The 19,469-nt window shown below is 44.7% G+C and overlaps 1 protein-coding gene across 4 annotated transcripts in view; it reads left to right on the top strand.

Annotated features, from left to right (window-relative positions):
• The window catches only part of LOC140453677 (mitogen-activated protein kinase kinase kinase 5), a 167,810-nt gene extending 149,068 nt beyond the window's left edge, over positions 1-18,742 (top strand). For 3 of the 4 annotated variants that reach the window (XM_072548594.1, XM_072548593.1, XM_072548597.1), the window contains 3 exons: positions 3,862-3,974; positions 7,796-7,872; positions 14,838-16,174. In XM_072548594.1, coding sequence (XP_072404695.1) covers positions 3,862-3,974; positions 7,796-7,872; positions 14,838-14,904 — 257 coding nt within the window. In that variant the 3' untranslated portion in view covers positions 14,905-16,174. Of the gene's footprint in view, positions 1-3,861; positions 3,975-7,795; positions 7,873-14,837; positions 16,175-17,339 lie in introns of those variants that run through there. The other variant, XM_072548596.1, reaches the window with a different exon arrangement.
• Positions 18,743-19,469: the final 727 nt, after the last annotated feature.

Here is a 19,469-nt window from a genome sequence, read left to right as displayed (position 1 = left end):
TTTCCTGGAAGGTCAGTCAGTCTGGGAACGGAAAGTGAGAGTGTTGTTGCCTTTAGAGGGTGAGGGAGGTACTGACCTTTAGTTTCTCTAATGTGTAAAATTGTCCTTACTCCAAAGTGGAAATGTACTTTTCAGTCATATTCCTTTTAAATGCTTCAAGTTGAAAGACTTGTATATTGAGCCATCCTCACAAAGCACATGAATCTCGTTGTCAGAGTGTGGAGGGAGCTATGGTGTTCTGTCACCTAATTCTCCAGGAATACTTTTGGTTTGACCACATTGCCTCCATTTTCCTATTTCAAAGCAGTTTCTGAAGCTGGTAGTGACACCCGGTGATTAGGAGCACCAGTGACCATCATACCTCTCTTTTCCTTCTTTTTCATCCATGGAACTATTTGGTATTAGCCATTCGACTTGTTCAGAGATTTTATTGAACACCTCTGGAGCAGTTGGGATTTGAACCTGGTTCCTGGCTCAGAGGTAGGGACACTACTACTGCAGCACGAGACCTTGGGATGGTGCCCTTAGCAGTTGGATGCAGCTTGTTCCAGTGGCACATGTTACTGGTCTCCCTCTCCATCCACCCCCTCACCAGAAGGAAGTCATCAGGGTCAGCCAAGAGTGCTGATGTCTCCAAGAAGTAGGGTCAGGTCCAACACTATGTGAACGTGTTGGATTTGTATAGCACCTTTCAGAGAGTTGCGTTGCAAGGCCTTTCACTGAAATGTGACATTACTGGATGCTGTGCCAAAGAAATGGGTTTCAAAGAGAGATGAAAGGTGGGATGTAGATTCTTCCATTTTAAATGTTCCAAAAGGGTGTGAGGGAGCAGGTCGCTCAGCTAGAGATTGAAAATTGCAAGCAAGAAGAAGAGCCAAGATCTCCCATTGTGTTGGCTACCATTACTCCCTCAAACAAAAACAAATGCATTAGTTCTCTCTAACTCTGTTTCTCTCGCTTTCTCTCACTCTCATACTTTCTCTCTCTCCCGCTTTCTCTCACTCTCTCTCTCTCCCCTTTCTCTCTCTTCTCCTTTCTCTCTCTCCTTCTCTCTCCTTCTCTCTCTCTCCTTCTCGTGCTCTTTCTTTCTCTTGTTCTCTTTCTCTTGCTCTCTCTTGCGCTCTCTCTCATGCTCTCTGTCCCCCCTTTCTCTCTCTCTTTCCCTCTTTCTCTGTCTCTTTGTCTCACACAGTCTTTCTCTCTCTCTCACCCACCTTTTTCTCTTTCTCCTTTTTCTCTCTCTTTCTCTCTCCCTTTTTCGCTCTTTCTCTCTCTCTGTCTCTCCTTTTTTCTATCTCTCCCTTTCACTCTCTCTCTTTCTCTCCCACTTTCTCTCCCCCTTTCTCTCTCTCTCTCTCTCTCTCTCTCTCTCTTTCACACACACACATTTCTCTCTTTGCCTTTCTTTTGGAATGGATTCTGGAATGTCAACATTGACACAGACTGTGCAGCTAATTCCAGTCTCGACTGTAGAATGGGGTTTAGGCCACCGAATGAGGGTGGGGATGGTGTAGGGGGAGAGGGGAGTGTACATGTGCTCCTAACGCCGCAGAAATGTTCTAACCACCAATAAAAATTTATAGAGTCATAAAGCACGGAAACAGACCCTTTGGTCCAACTTGTCCATGCCGACCTAATATCTAAATTACTCTAGTCCCATTTGCCAACATTTGGTCCAAATCCCTCTAAACCCTTCCTATTCATGTACCCACCCATCCTCATCTTTTAAATGTTGTAATTGTACCAGCCTCCTCCAATTCCTCTGGCAGCTCACTCCATACACCACCCTCTGCGTGAAAAACTTGCCTGGCATTTTCTTTTTCAACCTTGCCCTTCTCACTGTAAACCTATGCCCCTTAGTTTTGGACTCCTCCACCCTGTCGTTAAGACCTTGTCTATTTACCCTATCCATGCCCCTCATGATTTTGACTTGGAGCAGCCAGTGTTGGACTGGTGTGGACAAAGTTAAAAATCACACAACACCAGGTTATAGTCCAACAGCTTTCTTTGGAGGCACTAGCTTTCGGAGCACCGTGTCTCCATCAGCTGGTTGTGGTGAATAAGATCATGCTCACAGAATTTATAACCAAAGGAGTCCAGTGTCATGGAGATGTGATACATTAAATAATTTTAGATTAAATCTTTCATCTTTTCGAATGGGATATGCTAGTTTCAGTTCTTGATTTTATAAACCTCTATAAGATCACCCCTAAGCCTTTGATGCTTCAGAGAAAATAGCCCCAGCCTATTCAGCTCAAACCCTCCAACCCTGGCAACATTCTTAGAAATCTTTTCTGCACCCTTTAATACCATTGTTCCGATAGCAGGAGGGTGAGAGACCACGTTGATGTGTTTTGGTGGAATGCACTGAACACTGCAAATGTCTGGGCCTCTGCTCAGCCCATCACCAGTGACTGGAGATAGTTAAGGACAGAGTCATGGTTGCTGCTGTCACTCTGCCCATGGTCATGAAGCAGAGTTGGGAGGATGGTGGATGGTCTGTATTTTTTATTCATTCATAGGATGTGGGCATCACTGGCTGGGCCAGCATTTATTGCCCATCCCTAATTGCCCAGAGACCAGTTAAGAGTCAACCACATTGCTGTGGGTCTGGAGTCATATGTAAGCCAGACTGGGTAAGGATAGAACATAAAACATTGCAGCGCAGTACAGGCCGTTTGGCCCTCGATGTTGTACTGACCTGTGAAACTAATCTAAAGCTCATCTAACCAACACTATTCCATTATCATCCATATGTCTATCCAATGACCATTCAAATGCCCTTCATGTTGGGGAGGAAGTGGGTACTGCAGATGTCGGAGATTAGAGTCAAGATTAGAGTGGAGCTGGAAAAGCACAGCAGGTCAGGCAGCATCTGAGGAGCAGGAAAATCGACGTTTCGGGCAAAAGCCCTTCATCAGGAATCCTTAATGTTGGGAGTCCACTACTGTTGCAGGCAGGACATTCTGAATGGCAGTTTCCTTCTCTAAAGGACATTAGTGAACCAGATGGGTTTTCCCTACAATTGATAGTGGCTTCATGGTCATCATTAGACTCTTAATTCCAGATTTGTTTTATTGGGTTTAAATTCTACCATCTGCCATGGTGGGATTTGAACCTGGGTTCCCAGGACGTGACTTGGATCTCTGGACTAAGAGTCCAGCAATAGGCCATCGCTTCCCCTAATCCACAGGAAGGAGGCTTAGTGTGACCTGTATTGAGAAAAGAGGTGGAGTGTACAACTGTGCATCTGAAACATTCAAATACAGTGTGACCGTGCACTGGATGGGTCTGAACACCAATTTATAGACATATTTCTTTCTGCCTTGAATATTCTCGCTTTATGACCTAGCCCACCTGGATCACTGTTGACAAGTACATCCCAGAAAGGATATCACTACCCTTCAGTTGCTGTGGGAAACTGGGGGAGGGTCTCGGATTCCAGATATTGGAATGTAAGTTAGAAGGAGAAGCGAAGGACATTAAACATGTCCTCTTTGGGCCAGAGGAGCCATTGAGTCAACACCATTAAAGTTTGTCAGATTTGTGGGTGGCTGATTGATCCAGATGAAGAGAATGGCCCAAAACCAAGGAATGATGAGCTAAGGAATGGGAAAGGAAATCTCTGTGAGTTTTTTTTAATTAGCTCATAGGGTAGACGATGTGAAACATCTTTGAAATAAATGGGTTCAGCCAGCTGTAGGTTGAGAGAGAGGTTGTTTGGAGATTGATTAGGAAAGTATGAGCTTCCTGATTCTCCTTGTTTTCATCTTGGTTGAAGATCAGGCCCCTCTCTGAAATGTGAACACAGAATTTGGCACAAACTGCTTATTAACATTTTCTTTTGATGTTCTTGACCAGATGTCTACTCAGCCGCTCCTTGTGACTTCCGCTCAGCTACTGCAGACTCTGAAACCGAGGAACTTACACGATGGCTGGTAACAACTCAAATTGATCAACGAACAATTGACCAGGTAAGAGCCACCGAGGTTTCTGTAGAGTGTTATAGAGAGAAGTATTTAAATTGAGAGATGGTTTTAGATGTCACAGAGTGCCAGAGGCTCCACCCTTTCTCTGAGTTACCTGCAAGTGACCTGTGAGTGTATATAATGAATAATGATTGGAATATTGGAATAATCTTCGATTTATATAATGCTTTTAACAAAGTAAAATAATCCAAGGTACTTGGACACCAAGACAAAGAAATTAGCACTAGGAGAGATGACCAAAATCTTGGGTAAAGGTGTGGGCTTTAAGGAGGGTCCCAAAAGAGAGTGAGGCAGAGGAGTGTACAGGGCTAGGGAGGGAGTTCCATTGTTTAGGCCCAAGGAGCCACAGTGGAGTGATTAAAATCAGAGACATACAAGAGGCCAGAATTGAAGCAGTGCAGTATTCCCGGGCAGAGGGATGGGTCAGACTGTGGAACAATTGAACGATGACAACTTTAAATCCTCAGTGTTGCTGATTAGGAGCACGTGTATGAAAGGGTGATGAGGCAAAGAATGCTGGGGCCAGAAGAGGCAGTGAGCGGTTTGGGAATTGGCCTAACCAGGATCAGTAAAGTGCAAAGGAAGGAAGGAGAGGCAACCAGTTCAGGGTGGAGCCATGACACTGCTAACGGAAAGTCATCAAGCTGAAATATCCCCTCTGTGCTTCCAGACCTGAGTGTGTCCAGCATTTTCTGTTCTCACTTTATAATACCTCGAGTTAGCTGATGGCCCTTCAGCCAGTCCTATCAGGTAAGGCCATTTGAAAACTTGTATATATCCTGGGTCATCGGTTAAATCAGCAGCATTCTCAATTACAAGTTCCTGAGTGTACATCTACATTTCCATGCTAACTGCTCAGCAGTTAGATCCATCAGTGACCAGCTGCACTGGGTTTCGTTTGGACCAGTCCTTGTTTAGGTGCTCTCTGATTGCAAACACTGATAGATGATGGGTTCGACGGTACAGTCTCAGCCTGAAGCCACTCACAGATGCTCATTCCCTGGCTTCCAGATGACATGTACTTATCACGATAATAAAATCTTGTAAAGCTCTGCTTTTTGAGTGGAGCCTGGGGGAATTGAGAGTAGTCTGTGAGCAGACAGTGGAATTCTCAAACATACGCTGTTTAACTGATGATGTGTATAATACCAATGTTGAGTCCTATCAGTACTCCGTGGCCCTGAGGCAGCTCTCTGCAGTGTTACTGATCTATTGGACAAGTCAACAGTGTTTGCATCAAAGATATTTGCAGACAAAGTAAATTGTTGTGGTTTTAACAGACTTTGGATTTCATTTCAATGCTCATGATCCCACTTGAAGAAGGAGTTTTTGTCTCCACTGATGAGGGCAGCTCCAGCCCAGCAGTATCCAGTAAAATGCTGAGGCCTCTTCACTGTGTCCTACATCTGCACACACACGACATGGGTGTTGAGGAAAATAAGCAGTACCGCTGTTTGGTGATAGTGTGGGGTTTGTGAGGAGAAAGAGAAAGAAGAAAAAAACTAAAACGCTGAGGCATACATCAGCAAAGTGCCAGCTTGATCTCAGTTAGATAAGAACTAGGGGCAGCTATAGGCAATTCAGCCCCTCGATTTCCTGGAATACTGTCTCATCTTCCCAATCCTTTAGCCTTCTGTGTGTTCCTTGGATTTCTCTCCACAGAATAGCGGAGTAACTGAGCTTCAGAATCATCGTTTTGGAGATCTCAGTGGCGTGTCGGTTGTCTCGGGCAATAGAGCATTGAGTTGATACTGAGGAATTGTATGTGCTCCAACAGAAGCTCTCTGTGTTTGTGCTGACAGTATCCAGGAACAGAATTTAACCCTAACCCAGATCGCAGTCGAGTTTTCACATCCACTAACCTGAAGGAAATGTTTTGCCCCAATTTCTGCCCATGCTGAAGGTTTACCATTTGTGTTATGACCTTCTCCCCTTTGTTGCTTGTCACATGACTCCCAAAATGGAGCCTGCACCACTACTTAATGGGATCATGGCTGATCTCATCTCATGCTTCCTGCCCACTCCCCAACCTGTCACTAATTAAAAACTTGTCTATTTGCTCCTTAAATTTACTCAGTGTGCCAACATCTACCACACACAGGAGCGGTGAATTCCATAGATCCAAAATCCTTTGAGAGAAATAATTTCTCCTCATTTCTGTTTTAAATCTGCCAGCCCTTATCTTAAAACTACTACTTCTTGTTCTAAAACCCAATGAGCTGAATGTGCCTCCCTCAGAAAATCTGTCTCCTTGCAGGAGGTGGGCTTCCTCTGGGTCTTATGAGGTCAGTGTGGCTCAGGTAAGGAGGTTACTGGAAGCTGCCCCTATTTATCCAACTGCAGCGAGAGAGTTGTTGCTAGTTAATGATAGATCTGATCTTGTCTCGTCCGATTTGCTCCTGCAGTCACCAGATCAGCTACAGCAGTGAGATACTGAGCCACACAGACTGAGTTATGGGCGGCACGGTGGCACAGTTGTTAGCGCTGCTGCCTCACAGCGCCAGAGACCCGGGTTCAATTCCCGCCTCAGGCGACTGACTGTGTGGAGTTTGCACATTCTCCCCGTGTCTGCGTGGGTTTCCTCCGGGTGCTCCGGTTTCCTCCCACAGTCCAAAGATGTGCAGGTTAGGTGAATTGGCCATGCTAAATTGCCCGTAGTGTTAGGTAAGGGGTAGATGTAGGGGTATGGGTGGGTTGCGCTTCGGCGGGTCGGTGTGGACTTGTTGGGCCGAAGGGCCTGTTTCCCCACTGTAAGTAATCTAATCTAATCTAGTTCACTGCTTGGTCTGAGTTAGCTGTTTCCAGTCAGGGTCACTGTTGAGTTTCTCCACTTTCTGGATTTGGGCAGAAAAGCTTTGCCCGAAACATCGATTTTACTGCTCCTTGGATGCTGCCTGAACTGCTGTGCTCTTCCAGCACCACTAATCCAGAATCTGGTTTCCAGCATCTGCAGTCATTGTTTTTACCGAGTTTCTCCACTTACCTAGTTAGAGCAAAACCTGCCTCACCAACAACCCCGATGTGTGCAGGTTCCAGAAACAAAGACAGAAACTGCTGGAAAAGCTCAGATGGCAGCATCTGTGGAGAGAAAGCAGAGTTAACATTTCAGATCCAGTGACCCTTCTTCAGAATTGATGGTAGCTAGGAAAAACTTTATGCAAAGGAAAGGATGGGGCAGGGTGTAAGGAGTAAATGATAGGTGGAGGTAGAACCCAAAGAGAGAGAGTAACAGTTGGACAGACAGAGAAGTGGATAACAGTCACCTTTGAAGAATGATGCTCATGAAGACTGCTAGCGACTAACAATGGGTTATGTGTAACAGCAGACTATGTGATAACATGGCCTAGTGTGTGAGAGTTGGGCTTAGGACAAGGGAGAAGGTGCCTCAAACCCTAAAACTGTTGAACTCAATATTGAGTCCAGAAGGCGGTAGAGTTCCCAAGCAGAAAATTAGATGCTATTCTTCCAGCTTGAGCTGAGCTTCACTGGATCACTGCAGCCAGCCTGAGACAGAGGTGTTGGCCAGGGAAAAGAGTAGTGTGTTGAAGTGGCAGGTAACTGGAAGCTCAGTGTTTGTCACAGCTGCAGGTTCCGGGTTGGGTGGACGCCTAACAATAAATAACCAATGATACTGCTTGCTTCACTTACTACTTGGAGATGGTCTACTTGGCAGAAGTTATCAGAGGATGCTGGAGCTCATGAAACAGCACCAAGTTATCAGGAGAGAGAAGGAAGGACAAGGGGCTCCATGGTCAGAGATATATGTTTCATGGTGACTTTAGTGCTGTCTCATGTTCATGTTACAGATTGTGGCCAATGGGTACACACTGCAAGATCTTCTGACTGATGCCACAAGAGATGATTTGAAATACGCCCAGATCAGGTAAGAACTGTGGCTGGATTTGGTGTTCAGTTGTTATTCCTAAATTTCAGGTTGAATTGTAAACAGCATTCGTGTTCCTGTTGAACTGTGGCACCATGGTGACAACCTTGTGCCTGAGTCGGAAGCTTGTGGATTCATGCAGCACTCTAACCTCTACAGGCTCACACCCCAGTGCTACACAGTCAAAGGAGGCATTACACTGGCACCCCAGTTATTCAGATTTCTATCAAAAGATTCCATGGTGGCATTAAAACTATTTTTCTAGCTGTTATTCTTAACTAACTTCACTAAAGGCTGATTAGCTGCTGATTTTCCTGTTAGTATTTGTGGAATCTCGGTATGTATGTCTTGGGTATCATGTTTCCCAGATTATATTTCCAAAAGTAACCCTTATGTGTGGCCAGCACCACCTGAGATGTCCACACAAAGTCTTTGGCAGAAGAAAAGCTCAATCTTAATAAACAGAGCTGGTTTATTACATAGTATTTAATAACTAGCTACATCTGAGATGCAAGAGTCCATTATGAGCCCTCAGGCTAGAGTTGAGACTGAAGGCACATTATTGTTTTGCTCTGTAGGACTTACCACAGAAGGCTAAAGACTTAGAGATATATTGTGCCCCTCAAAACTACCTTTATATTCAGTTGGACATCTTGTGACAGTCAGTTAACGCATAGGGGCTAACTGCTTGATTTGATTTGATTTAGTATTGTCGCATGTACCGCGACACAGTGAAAAGTATTGTTTTGCGTGCTATCCAGGCAAATCATACCTTATATAAGTACGTTAGGGTAATAGAACAGAATACAGAATGTAGTCTTATAGCTACAGAGAAGGTACAGAGAAAGATCAACTCTAATATATGACAGGTCTGTTCATAAGTCAGATAACAGCGGGGAAGAATCACTTATGTAACAATCAACTGTCTGTAAATCACTTTGAGACATCCCAAGGGTGTGAAAGATGTGATGTAAATGTACATTATTTCTTTTGATTGTATATCATGGACTCCTCCCTCGGCATTATGAGCACAAAGGAAATCACGGGTTTGAAACTGATTTTCCCTGTTAGTGCGGAACAGGTGATACTGAGTCAGACACTCATGTCACTTCAACCCCACTGATGTGATCAGAGAGAGAAAATCACACAAAACGGAAAACACCGTGGATTGGCTATTGCCTGGTTTGCACTAGTGTGGAAGTCAAGTGTAACACTCAGGTACCGAGTGTTAGCTGGAGCAGCTCTCAATGCTGTCTCTCCATGTGATGCACTAGCGTTGATTGAGAGCACTGCTCAAAGTGTCAAGGACAAGAGACAGTGAAAGTGCTCAGCAGGTCAGGTAGTGAGGTAGTGTCTGCAGACAGAAGGTGAGCTAAAGATTTTGGGTCAATGGCTTTTAATTCACGATAGCTCATCTCGACCTGCAATGTCAACTCTTCTTTTCTCCACAGATGTTACCTGGCCTGACTACCTTCAGCTTATTTATGTTTTTTTTTTCAGTTGTCCAGCTTTTGCAGTAATTTACTTTTGTACTCTGCCTGACATACTGAGTTCTCAGACTCAATTTGCCTCTTCCCCGAATGCATCCCAACTTTTATCCAAAACTGAAGCTTGTTTGACTTTACTCCACTAGAGGCTGCAGTTTACGCACATGAGTGGCAAAACCTGAGCTGAAGAAGAGAATTTTCCCACTTTGTGTCAGAGGTCCAACAATGTTTGAACCTTTTAGACAAGGAGAGCTTTGATTTGTCAGCCTGCTAGAGGGTAACCTTTTCAATCAGGAGCTGAAACGGATAAAATCAGTCTCAGAGTCTCCCCAAGTTCCAGTTAGAGGGGCTTGGAAAGACAGAGATTGTCCATTTTTCCCAGGAACCCCTGAGGCAGGCTTCATACTGGCTGCAGGCCTCACTGAGCACAATCTTCATTGCTCAATGGCTGAAAACAAACTCTTCCCTGCCCTTCATTGTGAGAAATGTTTTTTGAAAGATTGAGACCTTTTTTTAAATTTGCCCCAAATGTTTTCTCCAGTTCTGTTCGCGAGGAGCTGGCTCTGACTGAAGTCCATTGGCACCTGGCCCCTCTGCCCTCTGCCACACTCGGGCATCCTTTGGGCCTGGCACAAGGTTGATTCTAGCATTACCTGAGTCAAGCCTACTCAGAATTGGAGCCGATACTGTTTCAAAGTCAAATAGCCACCCCCTGCCTAGTGTACTCTACAACTGCACATATACCACTTGCCTATTGCACACACACAAGCAGTAAGCTGGTGCACATTGTTATATTCAATGCCCACTCCATTCTCTAGGTGTATTTGCGGTTTATTTTTTATTCCCACTGCCTCTGTTTCTGAAGCTGTTCAGTCTGTGTTCAGTATCTTACCCTGGCGTCATTCTTTTAACAAGTGTGAATCTTGATGGGGAGTGTTTAATCATGAGAAGAAGAGCCTTAGGCAGACTTCACACACGTGTTTTTATCAGGAGTAGGAAAACTGGTTAATGTTCCTCCTCCTTAGCCCAAGGATATCAATTAGACATCGCAGCTGTTCTTGATGGGATCCGTTCAATTCACACAGTTGGGGAACCGGCTCTGGGAACTTTCTCATCTATCGTGGCTCAGTACCTCTCACCATACGGGGACCTCTGCCAGCTCCAATCTTGGTGAAGCTGCACAGTGACCCGACAGGAAGAGCAACTATCCACAACCCACACCATACCATTCCATAAGTCACTCCTTTCTTCCCCTGAGTTCCAACCTGTCGTTGTGTCCTTGGAAAGGGAGAAGCCACATGCAGAGTCAGGCTTGGGGAAATGAGAGACATTCCGAGGATTTAGTTCCGATGCAAGTGCACACAATCCATTCCAAACAAACAAACACAATCCATTAATCCCATGTAATTGTCCCCATGCTTCGAAGGAACTATTATGAGGGGTGGTGTAATATGAGTTCTAATCTTGTCAATATGTTTGCATTGTTTACTTGGGAATATGGTCCCACTTACACTGGATTTACCTCCTTTCCCTGTCAACTTCCCATTGGTCCCTTTAATTGGAACAGCCGAGCTTCTGAAATTTTCACAGAGGTTGCGTAATGGCATGGCTGGCTGCTCCCCAAACAATGTGCGTGGGTTTTGATTAAACACTGCTGTACTGCATGATGTGGTCATTCCTTGCCTTTTGTTGTCTGAGTTTCACTGCTTTACATGCTGAGGAGATTGCTGGGCAAGTCTGTTTGTATTCTTGTGTCAGCAAATTCGCTAAATGTTTGGATTTGTCAGTTCAAAGAACTTTTATGTGACTGTTTATTGATGTGTTTGTTGTTCTCATGTGTATATTTATGAAATGAGTAAATGCCAAGAGAGAGAGAGTGTGCATGCACATGCGCTAAGTGTGCGTGCATTTTCTGTTATTCTTTCACAGGAGTATAGAACAATGAGAGGCAATTTTATCAAAGCATTGTAAGGATCCTGAGGTGTTTTAACTGGGTAGATGCTGGCAAGATGTTTCCTCCTGTGAGGATATCATGAACCGGGACACAGTCTCCCATTTAAGCTGCAGATAAGGATGAATTTCTTCACCTCAGGAATTCGTTTGTCCGACAGCAGGGGAGGCTGAATCATTGAATATATTCCAGGCTGACTTAGATAGATTCTTAATATTGAAAAACGTCAAACACTATGAGGAGTGGCAAACAGGGAAAATGGTGTTCAGACTACAATCAGATGTGCCACGTATCTATTAAATAGTGGAGCAGGTTTAAGGGACCTGCTGTTGTTTCTATTTCTTATTTCATGAGTTGTCATTGAAGAAAAACCTGCATTTATATAGCTGCTTCTGTGATGTCAGGATGGCCCAAAGCACTTCTCAATGACAGAAAGAAGTGTATTCACTGCCGTAATGTAGGAAATGCAGCAGCACTGAACAAACTCCCATAAATAGGTGATGTCCTATTGGCCAAATAATCTGTTTTTTTAAGGAGATAAATATTGGGACAGGATACAAGGAGAGTTCTTTGCTCTTTCAAATAGCTCCATGGGAAACCTCTCCAGGAGGGCAAAACAAAAGATGGTGTTGAGCTGTCTTCTTCAACTGCTTCAGTTCATATATTGTAGGTAGACCCACAATGCCATGAGGGAGGGATTCCAGGATTTTGACCTCGTGTCACCAAAGGGACAGTGACATATCTCCAGGTCAGGATGGTAAGTAGCTTGGAAGTGAACTTGTAGGTGGTAGGTTTCTCATGCGTTGTCCTTCTAAATGGTGGTGGTCACAGGTTTGTAAACTGTTGTTAAAGGAGACTTGATATGCAATTTGTTAGCATTAAGTATCTTGTACTTGGTATAGATTGCTACGTTTGTGCATTGGTGGTTGAAGGAGAGTTTTGAAAGCAGTGGAAATAAATTAAGTAGGCAGTTTATCTTGGATGGTGTCAAGCTTCTTGAGTGTTGTTGGAGCTGCCCCCATCCAGGCAAGTGGGGAGTATTCCCTCACACTCCTGACTTGTACCTTATGGATAGTGGGTGAGTCAGGAGGTGAGTTACTCACCGCAGTATGACTTACTCCTGTAGCCACAGTGGTTATGTGGTGAAATTCTGGCCAATGGTAATCCCCAGGAATATTGATGGCGGGGGATTGAGCAACAGTAAAGTGATTGAATGTCAAGATGTGAGGGTTGGTTTCTCCCTTGTTGGGCATTGTCTGGCACATGTGTGGCATAAATATTACCCATCTGCGAAGAGATGGTTAGTCTAACCAAGGCAGTTGCTGTTCTATTAGCCTTCTGCCAACCATCAATTAAGTGATGAAATTAATTGCACACCATGATTTAATGCATATTGCTGTGTAATCATTGAGACTGGATCAGCATCCTGAGGTACACTATGAGTGGAGCACCAACACCATAGGAACTGCAGTAGTTCAAGAGGGAGGCACACCAGCAGATTCTCTGCAAACAGATAAAAATTGCTGACCTTTCCAATGGTGTCCATATCCAGAAACCAGCCCACATTGCTACTATGGACCAGACCAAATCCCCTCAAGATATTCAGAAGATAGTTTAAGCTCTCACTTGATCTGATTTTATAGGTAAATTCCAGATGCAATTTGATTGTTCAAACTTAAAGCAAACACACACTGTATTAATCCACTATAGAATCCCTACTGTGTGGAAATAGGCCATTTGGCCCAACAAGTCCACACTGACCCTTCAAAGAGTAACCCACCCAGACCCATTCCCCTATCCTTTTACTCTAGATTTACCCCTGACTAATGTACCTAACCTGCACATCCTTGAACACTATGGGCAATTTAGAATGGCCAATTCACCTGACCTGCACATCTTTTTGGACTATGGGAGGAAACCCGCACAGATTCAGGGAGATTGTTCAAACTCCACACAGATAGTCACCCGAGGCTAGAATTGAACTCCAGGTCCCTGGTGCTATGAGGCAGCAGTGCTAACGATTGAACCATCGTGACGCCCTATAATTAAGGTATACCGAAAGAAAGAAAGAATTGAAGTAACTGAACTCTATTAGATGACTTAACAGAACAATAGATACAGTATGTATTAACTGTTCAACTGTTACAGTAGCATCCTGTAAACACACCCTTGGCAAAAGGCAAATTATGAAAACAGATTGTCTCACATGCAACTCCAATGGACTAGGAAGAGAACCCCTTCAGCTTTTGGCTGAAGCTGAGAGGAGAACGTAAATCGCTTCTACATATTCAACACCCAACAGCAACTGCAGAAAGCTAAACTAAAACTCCCGGATCTATGGGAGTTTGACCACATCCATTCACGTTGCTTCTATTGGTCCAATTTTTAAAAGAAAATCCCAAGGCCTCTAATTTACTCGAGCAGTTCCGCTTTCCAGCTGTGCCTTAAAACCTCTCTTCAAAAATAACCAGAATAAAATACACCTCTTCAAGCCACAGTACCATCACGCTGCATATTGTGGGAGAATATCTGTAAATATGATGTGCTGGCATTGTGAACTGCACAATATAACATGGCTATAATACCATCAGATAGAGTAGTAGAATTAGACCCTTTAGCCCATCGGGTATGCTCCCCCATTCAATCCTGGTTGGTTTGTTTCTCATCCCCATTCTCCTGCCTTCTACCCCTAACCCTTGATAAGACCATAAGATATAGGAAAGGATTTAAGATACAGGAGGGCCAGTATCATCTTAAGTTACAATTGGAGACATAAATACCTTTCATTGCTAGTTCAAAGACACTGATTTTATTTATTTTAAGTGTCATTAACGAATTAAATGGCTGGAAGCTGATATTATTGAATGGTAATTTAAAATCAAGCCATCATCACATGTACTAATTAAGATGAGATTCAGAATTTTTGACAGGTGAATAGTGACAGTGATTGGAGATTGGCAATGTGTGTTGTGAGAGAAAGCCGGAATAAGTGATACTTACTTACTCCCTAATTGTAATAATCATTGCATTTCAGAATTTGAAATTGCTCGCAGGATAAGTCAGACGCATCTCAATTTGATAATACGTGTATTCATTATCTTGGGTAAGAGGTGGTCAGAATAATGGCTTTATTTTCAAAATGTTCTGTGGTGATAAGAGGTTCCAGGAGATTGGACGAAATGCTGGACCTTTGCTATTTAACTTTAGGCATTGAACAGAGGTTTGAGCTGCCTGAAATAGCCTTATGCAATGCTGTTGATAGAAAGTGGTCAGTGGCATTAGTGCTGTTGCCCACTTTACCCGGGATGGTGAAAGTAGATGGTACTACATTGGAAATGTGTGATGGGGCATTTCCCCAGTTAATACCAGAGAGAAGTGTCTAATGGCCAGTGCCCTGCTTCCAAAATGCTTTGGGCGGATATGTATGTGTATGTGTTCATATGCAGCAATGCATGTAGAGAGCACTGTGTATTTGTATAGGACAGGATCTGTCTCCACACTCACTAAAGGATACCTTTCTGCGTTAGGGGTGGAATGCTGTGCAGACTCTGGGCTGCAATCTGCTCCCACAGGAAGACGAACGGCAAGATGTAGGCACTGGCCAACCCACTGCTCAGTTTCCGAGACAAGACTTGGCCTCAGCCCAGGGCTACACTAAACACCATGATCCATGAACTGATAGAGACGCCGGCGACAGGTTCATCCCGAGAATGAGAGGGCCGAGTTGGGTGCTGCAGACTGTCTCCCACTGCTAGAAGTTGTTACAGCTGTCTGTGCCACAAATTTAATCTCAGAGTTACACCCATTGCAGATTTATTTAACCCACTGTGCAACATCTCATAGCTGGAAACATGTTATGTTCATACCTCGTGCTAGTTCGATGACTGGGATGTGTGTGTATGATTGTGCAATTGTTTACATTACACATAACCAGCAGGACCCGCAGCGTTTGATGTTGTAGGAGAATGTGTGGAAGACAATATAAGTAATAAATGTTCTCTGTAGATTCTCTAAATTCCTGAAAAGCGCTCAATTTCCCACTAGGATTTCAGACTGTCTCACTTCAACTCATTAATTGCTCTCCTCCTGAATGGCCTAATTTCAATATGGCGATTATCCTGCCTTGTCATGTATTCCCTCAGCAGAGAGAGAAGATTCACTTCATCCATCCTATCAAATCCTTTTACCACTTGAGTCTTGCAGTCAGATCACACCTCTTACTTATATTTGCAAAGTTATATGGTCCGTATCTAAACAATGGGTCCTCTCAGTTGAATTTTTATGAACCAGCATCATTCTGAAGAATTCAGGACCTATTTAGCGAGACTCCCAGATTTGAATGCGGTCTGTCCCAGGCTACATCCAACCGCCTAATTGCGAGAGAGGGGTTCAGTTCCCTTTTCAATGTTTTTCAATCCCATCCACTACCTTATCGAGATTTATCTTTCCAGATGAGAATCCTTTTTCTCATCTAATCATTTCAATGCATTAAAAATACATGGCATTTGCCATCAGCCTTCCCACAATTCCTTCTGTGAAGGATTTTAATTTTCCCTGCATTTTCTTCTAAACAGTACATTGTAAATGTCTGCAGTAGCTTGTGACCTTGTTCTGTGACAGTGAGAGAATAGGCCAGGCACAGTCAATCCAGCAAGTCTTCCTTTCAGTGACTCTGACCTGCCACCACCCATACGGTTGACACTTGGAGAGGATCTTGTTTCGATCCGCTGCCAATCTGCCCAGGGGCTGCGTAGCAAGATCCTCAAGCTGGAGGTAGCTGACCGGTTGAGTTGCTTTATTAATGTTGGTGGAAGAATGACGTTTGGCCAAGTCATTAAAAACTGAAAATGTGTTGCTGGAAAAGTGCAGCAGGTCAGGCAGCATCCAAGGAGCAGGAGAATCGACGTTTCGGGCATTGAGGAAAGTGTGTCCAGCAGGCTAAGAAAAAGGTAGGGAGGAGGGACTTGGGGGAGGGGCATTGGAAATGTGATAGGTGGAAGGAGGTTAAGGTGAGGGTAATAAGGTGAGGGTGATAGGCCAGAGTGGGGGTGGGCGCGGAGAGGTCAGGAAGAAGATTGCAGGTTAGGAAGGTGGTGCTGAGTTCGAGGGTTGGGACTGAGACAAGGTGGGGGGAGGGGAAATGAGGACACTGGAGAAATCTGAGTTTATCCCTTGTGGTTGGAGGGTTCCTAGACGGAAGATGAGGCGCTCTTCATGACGGCTAGAGGAAGAGTTTCCTCATTTCCCCTCCCCCCACCTTGTCTCAGTCCCAACCCTCGAACTCAGCACCACCTTCCTATCCTGCAATCTTCTTCCTGACCTCTCCGCCCCCATCCCCACTCCGGCCTATCACCCTCACCTTATTACCCTCACCTTAACCTCCTTCCACCTATCGTATTTCCAACGCCCCTTCCCCCAAGTCCCTCCTCCCTACCTTTTATCTTAGCCTGCTGGACACACTGTCCTCATTCCTGAAGAAGGGCTCATGCCCGAAACGTCGATTCTCCTGTTCCTTGGATGCTGCCTGACCTGCTGCGCTTTTCCAGCAACACATTTTCAGCTCTGGTCTCCAGCATCTGCAGTCCTCACTTTCTCCTACAAGTCATTAAAAAGACAAACTCATTCCTTAGCCTAGTATCCTGACTCATTACATTGCGTAGAACGGACCTCTGTTCCACTGGAGTTTAAAAGAACATGGTAATCGCCATATCAGACTGGAGCCATCAGCTGCTCTGTCATGAAAGAGAGGTGGTTGGTGGTAGTTTAACCTGAGGGTCACCACACCTCAGACAAGGGGGAGAGGGTAAGAAGAAAGTCCTTCATGGTAACCTCAGCCAGTGCAGGAATTGAACCTACGCTGTTGGCACCACCCTACTTCATAATGTGGTGTGACTTGATTGAAGCAGAATCATAGAATTGTTACAGCAGAGAAGGAGGCCATTTGGCCCATGATGTCAGCATTGTCTCTCTGAATGAACAATCCCATCCCCAGCCTTCACCCTCTGATTCTGCAAACTGTTGCTTTTCAGGTAACAATTCACTGAAATCTTGGACACCATGATCGAAGCTCCCTCTACCACATCCTCAGACAGCCCTTCCATGTCACAGTCACTCGCTGCATTAGAAAAATTCTCTTATGTGTCCTTTTTATTTACCTGTTGCCTTAAATCCGTGCCCACTGCTTTTCGGTCATTCCAATGCAATGGGAACACGTTTGTCCCAATCTACTCTGTTCTCATCCTTTTGAGTAGCTCTTTCAAATCTTCTCCATGGAAAGCAGTCCCAAATTGGCGAATTCAAAATTTGTAAAGTTTGTTAAGGCAGGTAAATACTTGAGAGGTTGTTCACCCTGACTGCAGAGTGTCCTCACTGGAGGCAAGGAAGGCCGACTGCTGAGGTCTGAGATGAGAAAGTTTCTCACTCCAAGAGTTGTGACTTATTGAACTCTCTACCAGGGGAATCTGGAAGGTTATGCTGAGATCAATCCATTTTTGGACACTGGAGATACTGCTGGTAAGTGACATTGACATTGGAGTTCAACATGATCTTGTTGAATGGAAGAGAAAGCTTCAATGGTCAATTCGCCAGTTCTGAAGAAAGGTCAATGGACCCAAAACATTGGCTATGCTTTCTGTCCACAGACCTGCTGAGTTTCTCCCGCTATTTCTGGTTTTGTGTCATTTGGCCTATCCCTGCTTCTGCTTCTTATCCAATCCAACCCTCTGAGAAACACGCACCTTTCAGTATTGGAAACAGTGACACCTTGCGGCCCTCAGTTTGGATCATCCAGTCTCAGCTGTGGCTCAGTGGTAGCACTCTTGCCTAAATGTCAGCATTGTCCCAAGCCCCATTCCAGAAACTCGTGCACAAAACCCAAACTGATGCTCCCGGTACAGTACTGAAGGAGCACTGCACTGATGGAATTGCCATCTTTTTGATGGGCTGTTAAACCAAAACCATGTTGATCCTCTTTCATGAATGTGAAAAAGACCATGAAACTATTTTGTAGAATGCTAGGGACTTTCCCCACAGTCTTGGTCAAACAAAATCACTAAGTATGTTGAATTAACTATTTACTTATTGCTGTTTATGGAATCCTGTTGCAAAGTTGGCTGCCGTCTTCCTTACACTACATCAGTAACTACAATTCCAAAAAATAACTTCATTGCCTGTAAATATGTTTGGGATATCTGGTGGCTGTGAAAGACACTATAAAATGCAAGATTTACTTTATTTGCATTAATAACAGCTCTTCATAAAAGTGTATTGAATTGTCTATGGGACTTCTTGAGATCATGAAATGAAAGGCTGTGAAATGTCCTTCTCTGTACAAAAGAAATGCTGTTGTGATTACATTTTCTTTGTAACATGTAAAAATACAAAATTTATCTTCCATTGGAATATTTTGTTTAATAAAATGTATTTTTCTTAACTTCATCATTCTGACCTTTTATTTTCACATTGGGATTGGAAAACAGAATACAGTATCATGAGCAAGGCAGTGAGGTAGGATCAAGGAGTAGGAGGTGGGCTTGTGAAGTCATCATGGAATTGGGAAGGGGGAATGGGATTGGGAGGCTGGGGGATAGGATTGGGAAAATGAGGGGTGGGATTGTGAAGTTGGCGGAGTGGGATTGGGAGGTTGGAGGGATGGGATTAGGAGGTTGGGGGTGTGGGATTGGGAGGTTGGGCGTGTGGGATTGGGAGGTTGGGGGTGTGGGATTGGGAGGTTGGAGGGATGGGATTGGGAGGTTGGGGGTGTGGGATTGGGAGGTTGGGGGTGTGGGATTGGGAGGTTGGGGGTGTGGAATTGGGAGGATCGGGGTGTGGGATTGGGAAGTTGGGGGGATGGGATTGGGAGGTTGGGGTGTGGTGTTGGGAGGTTGGGGGATGGGGTTGGGAGGTTAAAAGGAGTGGGATTGTGAGGTTGGAGAGAGTGGGATTGGGAGGTTGGGGGGATGGGATTGGGAGGTTGGGGGGATGGGATTGGGAGGTTGGGGGGGATGGGATTGGGAGGTTGGGTGAGTGGGATTGGGAGGTTGGGGGGAGGGGGATTGGGAGGTTGGAGGGCTGGGATTGGGAAGTGAAGGGGTGCTGGGATTGGGTGGTTAGGAGGCTGGAACTGGGAAGTTGGAGGAAGTGACATTGGGAGGTTGGTG

Source organism: Chiloscyllium punctatum, chromosome 27 (genome assembly GCF_047496795.1).
Source record: "Chiloscyllium punctatum isolate Juve2018m chromosome 27, sChiPun1.3, whole genome shotgun sequence".
In the NCBI taxonomy this organism is placed as follows: domain Eukaryota; kingdom Metazoa; phylum Chordata; class Chondrichthyes; order Orectolobiformes; family Hemiscylliidae; genus Chiloscyllium; species Chiloscyllium punctatum.
The sequence above is the reverse complement of the archived record's forward strand: the minus strand, read 5'-3'. Positions and strand labels throughout refer to the sequence as shown.